Below are 9,319 nucleotides of genomic sequence, written 5' to 3' on the forward strand. Positions count from 1 at the left end.
AAGATTAAATAAAATACTGTATGTAATAAAATAAAAGTTAAATAATTTCAAGATTCTAGGCACAAGGTCATCATTTTTTTATTTTAAAAATCTGCCTTTTTGATTATAAAATTGTAAATAGCAAAATCGAATGTATTTGTTCAATATGATTCCAATGAGCCTGTAATTATAGGCTTATAATATAATATTTGATTTATATATCCTACAAATGTAATGGTAATGAACTTACATTATATAAATCAACTTACACCTTAAGCATAAACAAATGATTAAAAGTAAAGTAAACAATATGCCATTTTCTGTAGACTAAAGAAAAACGCCATACGTGCCATAAACACCATGGGAATGTCTTTTGTGGCCAATCGTGTCTTCGGGGTTTACCTTTAAGCTGCACTAGTCTCCTCCTAGTGCGCATATAAACCCACTTCTCCCAGACAACTCTCAGACAACTTTGGACAGGAACTTTCACCATGCTCTACTCGTTGACATTTCTCGTCGAAAAGCTATCCCTTCTCTCGAACTTCAAACTTTTTGAGTTTAAATGGACGGATGGGAAACGCAAAGAGGCGGGATGCACAGAGCGCACGACATATAGTCATATAGTCGCGCCGTTGTCTCTCCAGAGAGGGGACCTTTTGGAGGTGCCGAGAACTTTGTTCACGCACTTCGGTATCTACTTGGGTGACAACAAAGTCGCTCACCTGATCCCAGATATCATGCCCGTGCTAACCAATGATAAGATGATAATCAAAAAAGTTATCACAAATAAGAGACTCATCATGGGTTGCTTGTACAAGTGTGCCACGGTGCGCGTGGACACCTTGGACGACTTTGTATATGGCTCAAACATATTGGTGAATCATATGGATAGAAAATTCAAGGCGCAACAACCGTTCCCAAATGAAGAAGTTGCAGAGAGGGCAGAACAACTCGTCGGCGCCATCCCTTACAGTTTACTATGGAATAACTGTGAACATTTTGTTACATACTGCAGATACGGTTCAGCGAAAAGTCAGCAAACGGAAATGGTAATTTTATTTTCCTTGAATTATATATTTATTTATTTATTTTCAATACAATTACATTGTGCATAATTCTGACCCCTTAACTTTTACGCTACAGGAGATAATGTAGTGTCTTCTTAAAATATTTTGCATATGCATGACCTGTATCACAGCGAGGACTGTTATCTTTAGATTATGGCATAGATAATGTGTTCAGAGATTTGCATTTAGATTAAAATTATTACAAATGCATCGGATTGAATTGTTGATATATGTTAGACCTGGTTGTAATACTTATTGGGCACAGCATCTTCAACCTTTGATATTTCCATCCCATATTTTGTATTTATATTCATGACAGTGCATCTCCATTTTAAATTATATTATGCCATGGTTAATTTAATAGGCAACTATATTCAGAAACATTGTGTTTTATTCAGTGTTACTGAAAATACATTTATTTGGGCTTTGGTTTGTTGTTTTGGTCTTCTCTCTTTTCTTCCATAATTCATACAAGTTTTGATTTATAACATAAATAAATGAAATATGCCTAAAGGAGTTGTTCATAAAAATCCTAAACCTACATGTGTATTAATTATTTATCTCCTTTCTTTGCAGTTTTGTGAGTGCCTGAAATCAATCATCCGAGACCAGAGGAGTGTCTTTCTCAGTGTTCTCCTGGGAATTATCTACATCATCTGCTTTGGCCTGGCGCCTTCAACTACGTTACCCACAATCCTCATCCCCTTCACTCTGTGGATGGCCGGCTGAGAAGCCAATGTTCAAAGCCTTCAAACACTCCTATATGGACATTTCAATAGAAACTATTTGGGATGGTGTCTTTTCATTGGTCCTTGTGATGACATTACTTGGCACCTCCCAACTCATTTGCCTTTGGTATAGGCCTATAGTGGCATATCATATAATAGGCCATTGTTACAGCAAGAGCTACCATCCATTCACTTTTGATTTGATCCTTGCCAGCCAAACGTAAACATAGGGCAATGTGGCTGCAGGCCAAGCAATTTACATGTGAGTGTTCATGTCAACACTTACTGTATGTAGGCCATTAAGGCATTATAAAGCTTTTATAAAGGCCATATGATCCCTCTGTGACCAATGTATCATCCATATTTCCCCCAAAAGATTGGCCAAGGCGCATTTTCTACTTTTTATCTTACTGTGTAAGTCACTGTAGTCTAATCTGTAAATAATTTATTTTCTTCAATGATGATACTCTTGTATAATTTTCTAAATAGATACATTCAGTTTGAAACTCTAAGAGTACTATGCTGATTAATACAATACTTATGTGTTTTGAGAGCAGATCATTTTGTTTTCAATCAAATACATTGTAAATATCAGAAATGTTAATAAAGATATTTGAAGTTATCATTTGGTTTGTTTTGGTCTGGTTCCAGGAAATATGTTAACAAAGCATTTTTCAATACAGGTAGGTAAATGCAATCACAGTGCATCTTAATACTCACATTGCATCTCTGTCAATACCACCCATAGTGTAACGGTCGTCGTAGGTAGTGGACCAAAATGCAGCGGGTTGAGTGCTCATCTTAACTTTATTGAACACGTAACAAAACAAGAAAACGATCGAACGAACAGGATTACAGGCTAAACACAGCTATGCAATCACAACTAACCACAAAACACACCCCTCTATATAGGACCTTCAATCAGAGGCAACGAGGAACAGCTGCCTCCAATTGCAGGCCAAATCAATAAACTAAACATAGAACAAAAAAGACTAGAACATAGAAATATACTAACATAGAACATAGCCCAAAAACCCCGGAAAACACTAACCAAACACCCCTCTACATAAACACACACCCCGAACCACATAAAACAAATACCCCCCTTCCACGTCCTGACCAAACTACAATAACAAATAACCCCTTTACTGGTCAGAACATGACAGTATCCCCCCCCCCCCAAAGGTGCAGACCCCAGATGCACCTCCCACAAAAAAAATAAACACAAAATAAACCCCCCAAACTAAAGGGAGGGTGGCTGCCGTCACCGATGGTTCCCGTGCTACACCCCCCCTCCCCAATCCTCCTACTGTGGATGTGGCTCAGGCTCTGGCCTTGGTTTCCCACCTAACCTGTCCACCCCCGCTGAATGCCTCTGGCTGAAGCGCTTCGCTGTAGACCTCGGGCTGAAGCACTTCGGGCAGACGGACGATTCTGGGAGCTCCGGACTGTAGGGCGACTCTGGCTGCGCCGATTCTGGACTGTAGGGCGACTCACTCGGTTACAGACTGTGGGCCGTCTCACTCGGTTACAGACTGTGGGCCGTCTCTAGACGGGGCACTGTCGCCGGACACTCTGGACGGGGCACTGTCGTCGGACGCTCTGGACGGGGCACTGTCGCCGGAAGCTCTGGACGGGGCACTGTCGCCGGAAGCTCTGGACGGGGCACTGTCGCCGGAAGCTCTGGACGGGGCACTGTCGCCGGAAGCTCTGGACGGGGCACTGTCGCCGGAAGCTCTGGACGGGGCACTGTCGTCGGAAGCTCTGGACGGGGCACTGTCGTCGGAAGCTCTGGACGGGGCACTGTTGTCGGAAGCTCTGGACGGGGCACTGTCGTCGGAAGCTCTGGACGGGGCACTGTCGTCGGAAGCTCTGGACGGGGCACTGTCGTCGGAAGCTCTGGACGGGGCACTGTCGTCGGAAGCTCTGGACGGGGCACTGTCGTCGGAAGCTCTGGACGGGGCACTGTCGTCGGAAGCTCTGGACGGGGCACTGTCGTTGGAAGCTCTGGACGGGGACTGCGCACTGAAAGCCTGATGCGTGGGGCTGGTAGTGGAGGTACCAGACTGGATACACGCACCCCAAGGCTAGTGCGAGGAGCAGGAACAGGACGAGTTGGACTGGGCTGACGCACTGGAAGCCTGGGGCGTGGTGCTGGCTTTGGATGTGCCAGACTGGAAACACGCACCTCAGGGCTGGTGCGAGGAGCGGGAACAGGATACACTGGGCCATGAAGGCGCACTGGCGGTCTCGAGCGCAGTACTGGTACCACCCTTACTGGCTGGATGCCCGCTTCCCCCTGGCAAATGCGGGGCGTTGGCACCTCGCACACCGGCCTGGGAATGCTCGGCCTCGACAACGCGCGTATCACCCCATAGCACGGGACCTGACCAATAACAGGCTGCTTCCGATAAGCACGGGGAGTTGGCTTGGGGCTTAACTCTGGCCCAGCCAAACTACCCGTGTGCCCCCCCCAAAAAATTATTGGGGCTGCCTCTCAGGCTTAAATGCCAACCGTGTGTATAGAGCTTCATCCTGGCGTCGCTCCGCCTTGGCTGCCTCTATCTCCTCCGGTGGGCGACGATATTCCCCAGCCTGATGCCATGGTCCTGCCCCGTCCAGGATCTCCTCCCATGTCCAAGTCTCTGAATAGTCCACATAATTCCTCTTTTGCTCCTTACCCTGCTGCTTGGTCCGTTGGTGGTGGGAAGTTCTGTAACGGTCGTCGTACGTAGTGGACCAAAATGCAGCGGGTTGAGTGCTCATCTTAACTTTATTGAACACGTAACAAAACAAGAAACCGATCGACCGAACAGGATTACAGGCTAAACACAGCTATGCAATCACAACTTCCCACAAAACCCAAACAAAACACACCCCTCTATATAGGACCTTCAATCAGAGGCAATGAGGAACAGCTGCCTCCAATTGAAGGCCAAATCAATAAACTAAACATAGAACTAAAAAGACTAGACTAGAACATAGAAATATACTAACATAGAACATAGCCCAAAAACCCCGGAAAAAACTAACCAAACACCCCTCTACATAAACACACACCCCGAACCACATAAAACAAATACCCCCTGCCACGTCCTGACCAAAATACAATAACAAATAACCCCTTTACTGGTCAGAACGTGACATATAGCCTTTTCAAATGATCATGTTATTGACATGATTGGCCACACAAAATCCCCAATATATCCCCATAATATTTCCAAACCCAAATATTTAATCATATAAAGTCAATTTACGCAAAAGCTACATTCATAAAATATACACATTCTCTGGATAATATTGCTGAGTAATGACTATGCATTATTATTTTCTTTCTACTGTATGGGGTATTCACAGTTCCAGACATATCAAGAGTGAGTCAGCATTATACAACTCAACCTGACTGTTTATTCAGGCTATAAGATATTTCTGACCTTTTAAACTGGGGGTTGTTATTCTGATTTGCCAATGAAAGCCACATAACTGGAACACTTCCCCCAATTAAACCCTCCCGGTTGTGAAATTAAGCCGCCCTTGAAACCACACGATTAGTGGAAAGCTCCTTTATTTCTGTCAAAATTGCACTGCAAAGTTGAGAAACCTCTAAACCCACGTGCTTGGCTCCTCCCAGACCCTTAGCCTCGATAAAACGGCCAGGTGTCAAACCATAGTTTAGTTCTGCCACCATGATTCCCTTCCTCCAACTCCTCAGCCTCTTCTTCATCGCTTCTAATGTAGGTGAAGAGGACAAGGACAAAGACTTTAAGCATGACCCGTCCCTGTACAAACGTGGCGACCTTTTGTAGGTCCCTAGAACTCTCTTCACCCATTTTGGCATCTACCTGGGCAACAACCGGGTGGCCCACTTCATCCCGGACATCCTTCCGGTCTTCACCAAGAACAAGGGTGCCACTGCAAGACGGTGACCAACAACTGGCTGATTCTAGGGGTGATAGCCAAGTCAGCGAGCGCCAGGGTGACTAGTTGGCGGATTTTGCATATGGCTCAGAGATCCTGGTCAACCACATGGACAAGCTGTGCAGCCAGCCCCCTCTGGAAGGGGACGAGGTGGCCAGGAGGGCAGAGAAGCTCATGGGCTCCATGACCTACGGCTTGCTGTGGTACAACTGTGAACACTACGTCATGTACTGCCGTTACAGCATGGCCATCAGCTACCGGACCTACCAGGTGGAGTATGGGGTTCTCCTTTGTCAAAGGGCGCTGTTCTTACACGTTTTGTGGTTAGTATGTGATCGGAAAATCTATGGTGATTTCCCGGACGACTAAGATCAGTCACTACAAACTTCTCAGAGCGAAGCCATCACGTGACCCCCCAGGGCACTGTAAAGGAGGGTGTCACTTTAGACAATAGGGTGTACCAAACGTCCCCTCAACTGTCAGTCCACTGACTTGACCTATCCCAGTTTTAGCACACCCTGTCAATCATCAAGCCCTATAATAGTTGTGTGCTGGACTAGTACTGGATTAGATCAGTGGAATGGCTGGGGTTACTCAAGAAGATGTTAAGAAAACAATGCTTTATTTGAGACTGTAGGAATAACATTGTAGACCATGAGCCAATAGTACACTGTAGTACTTGGTGTTGCATAATGCTCAGGGCAATGAACCACTGATGGGAGGAGTTTTTTATTTAACCTTTATTTAACTTAGGCAAGTCAGAGTTACTGCTGGTTCAAATTACGGTCAGACAAACGTTTTGTAATACTATTCATATACTATTGAGTGAAGAACACAAGAAATGTTTATTGGAAGGAATCTGCTTTAGCTCAGAGCATATTTTCTCTCCAACCTTTCGGAAATGCCCCTTTTGGTACATGTGATTGGAGCCACAAAAGTGTCTCTATTTATCCAGTCACCTATGTCATAGGGTCAAAAGGTCACACTGGAGGGACATTTTCTGAAAGAGTTTTGGCATGTGGTTACGTGGGAAATATGCCAGATATTTCAATGGATTTTATGAAACAAAACACAGATTATGGGACTATCAAGTGGTGTCGTTAAATTGACCTCCGTCACCTCACGTGCCAAATCGGAACATAGGTAAAAGGGAAACGCATAGGATGAAATCTTTCTTCAACCGTCAGATATGTTTTGGTCTTTCAAGTAAAAGTGCTGTTTCACGCTGACATCGACTGACTGTGATGAAAAGTATGGTGAAATAGCGGCTTAGTTGCTCAACTCCTTTGGCTTTGAGAATGGATTTAAAATGTCTCTTGTTTATAGCAGCCTACTTTTGAGTACTTCAGATGACGGCAGTTGGCATACACCAGAGGTGGCTCATTTGTTCCAGCCCAGCAGTAAAACGCCTGGTTCAAATGATCAACGGTTCATGATTCATGGACAGACTCCTCAAAATCTCTGGAGCATAATTAGTGAGTGTCATCAGGCACCATATTTATGAAGCGTCTCAGACTAGGAGTCTGAGACGAATTAGAATCTAAAAGTCAAAGCTGGTAATAGATCAGCACACTTAATCACTCTTATAAATACGGGTCCTGGTCTAAGTTCAGCAGGGCACAGTGTTGTGGAACCCTCAGAAATATATTGGGTAGAACAGACATGCAACCTCTCTGGCATGTAAGTAAGGAATCGGGGTAAGCTCTAATCATGGCATTTCTATCTGAACACGACACAGGTGTGCTGGTACCAACGTCTAGTCTAGACATGCTGTGGTCACCCCTAGCTCAGACAATAGCCAATCAATGTGGGAATACTGCACACTGATGCAATGTACTGTATGATGAGAGTGGTTGAAAGGGTGTACATTTCTCTGAAAAGGTCAGATGATTGTGTTTTGCTGTGGATAGATTGCTTTTAGGCCAACGAAAAGTGAACTTAAAGGCTGCATCCCGATTCTCTACCCTTCTCCAAAAGTGTGCACTTGCACACTCCCCATCAATGGATTCAAAAGCATCTGATTGGTGTAAGCAGTGGCGGAGGGAGGGAGTTACTAACATTGGTTAAATCCATGAGAGAACGTGTGCAAGTGGAGAATTGGGACAAAACCACAGACTTGTCGAGTTGGACCGTAGTACACTGGTGAGCAGCACCATCTAGTGTTAATGCATTAAAGGCCCCCATGCATCGCTGTTTGGCTGCGGCTGTTCACCAAAACAGTGGAGGGGTACCCCCTTTGCCCCTTTACTGTAGACACAGGAAGTCCTCATTTTAAATAAGAAATGCATTGTAATATAAATCAAAGTAATGATAAAAACTTCAGGATGGAATGCCAGTAGCCCTGGATAGGAACCACTGCTACACAGTACTTTATAGAATAGAGGTATTTATGGTTGAATCACAATGTTCTGTCATATTAAGACATCTCATGCTGTTTCATTAATTGTTGAATCGTCATTGTACTTCATTTGTATGTATGATTGGGATGCTGCCTCTTGGCCAGAGCTCCTTTAAAAAGAGATTTGCATCTCAATGGTTACAAATGGACATGGATGAATAAATAAATAAAATTAACAATAACGATTAACCATTAGAATATCAAAGGCCCCAATTCAATCAAACAAAGACGAAGGCTTTCAAAGACTAAGGCAAAGAGCACTCCTCTCTTTCACTCGATGTTAACACGATGTTAAGATTTAAAGCACTCACAAGCTTTTATTCATCTGGTGGATAAAAAAAAGATGTAAAGGATGCTTACTCTTGTTTCATCCTCTCTCCTGCAGTTCTGTTTGACAGTGAGGAAGATCATCTGCAGAAGGATGAACGCCTACCTCACAGCTCTGTGTGGAACGGGCACCGTGTTACACCTGGGCTCCCCAACGCTGCTAAACACAGTACCCACCCTGCTCGTCCCCTTCACCATCTGGATGGCATCGTAAAACAAAATGGCCATGACATGCAAAGACACTCGTTGAAATGACTGCGGAATGTGGAATGCTTAAATGATGTCCCACTATCAGTATCTGTCACGTTCTGACCAGTAAAGGGGTCATTTGTTATTGTAGTTTGGTCAGGACGTGGCAGGGGGTTATTTGTTTTATGTGGTTCGGGGTGTGTGTTTATGTAGAGGGGTATTTGGTTAGAGTATTCCGGGGTTTTTGGGTTATGTTCTATGTGTCGTATTCTAGGTTCTATCTATGTTGTGTATTTCTTTGTGTTGGCCTGGTATGGCTCTCAATCAGGAACAGCTGTACATTGTTGTTGCTGATTGAGAGTCATACTTAGGTAGCCTGTTTTCACCTGTCCCTTTGTGGGAAGTTGTATTCGTGCACTGCTATGTTTAGCCTGCAGAGCTGTTAGCTGTCGTTCGTTTTTTCGTTTTGTTGTTTTGTGTGGTGTTCGTAATAAAATAATATGAGCATTCACCTACCCGCTGCATTTTGGTCCACTTCCTACGACGACCGTTACAGTATCACTGCATTATCATTGTACATGACATTTAAAAAAAGCATATGGGAAATGTCATGTTTGTGGTGATAGTCGTTTTTTTTCTTCAATTTGCGTTATTTTATTAGTTAAAAGTTTTGACAGTTTAAGAAGAGTAAACATCCTACACATCAGGTATAT

The 9,319-nt window shown here is 44.0% G+C and overlaps 1 protein-coding gene and 1 pseudogene across 1 annotated transcript; both read left to right on the forward strand.

Annotated features, from left to right (window-relative positions):
- Positions 1 to 420: 420 nt before the first annotated feature.
- On the forward strand, positions 421 to 2,396 carry LOC115191893 (lecithin retinol acyltransferase). Its single transcript, XM_029749893.1, has 2 exons — positions 421 to 1,028; positions 1,623 to 2,396. The coding sequence occupies exons 1-2, from the start codon at positions 471 to 473 to the stop codon at positions 1,773 to 1,775; spliced, it is 711 nt and encodes a 236-aa protein (XP_029605753.1). The 5' UTR covers positions 421 to 470; the 3' UTR covers positions 1,776 to 2,396.
- Positions 2,397 to 5,460: 3,064 nt separating this feature from the next.
- Positions 5,461 to 8,785, forward strand: LOC115191507 (lecithin retinol acyltransferase-like; annotated as a pseudogene).
- The last annotated feature ends 534 nt before the right edge of the window (positions 8,786 to 9,319 follow it).

Source organism: Salmo trutta, chromosome 4, assembly GCF_901001165.1.
Source record: "Salmo trutta chromosome 4, fSalTru1.1, whole genome shotgun sequence".
In the NCBI taxonomy this organism is placed as follows: Eukaryota; Metazoa; Chordata; class Actinopteri; order Salmoniformes; family Salmonidae; genus Salmo; species Salmo trutta.

Bases quoted from the DNA above. Each gene is read 5' to 3' on its own strand.
- LOC115191893 (XM_029749893.1), top strand. From the start codon at position 471: ATGCTCTACTCGTTGACATTTCTCGTCGAAAAGCTATCCCTTCTCTCG. The intron at 1,029-1,622 runs GTAATTTTATTT...CTTTCTTTGCAG, and splicing joins AAAGTCAGCAAACGGAAATG to TTTTGTGAGTGCCTGAAATC.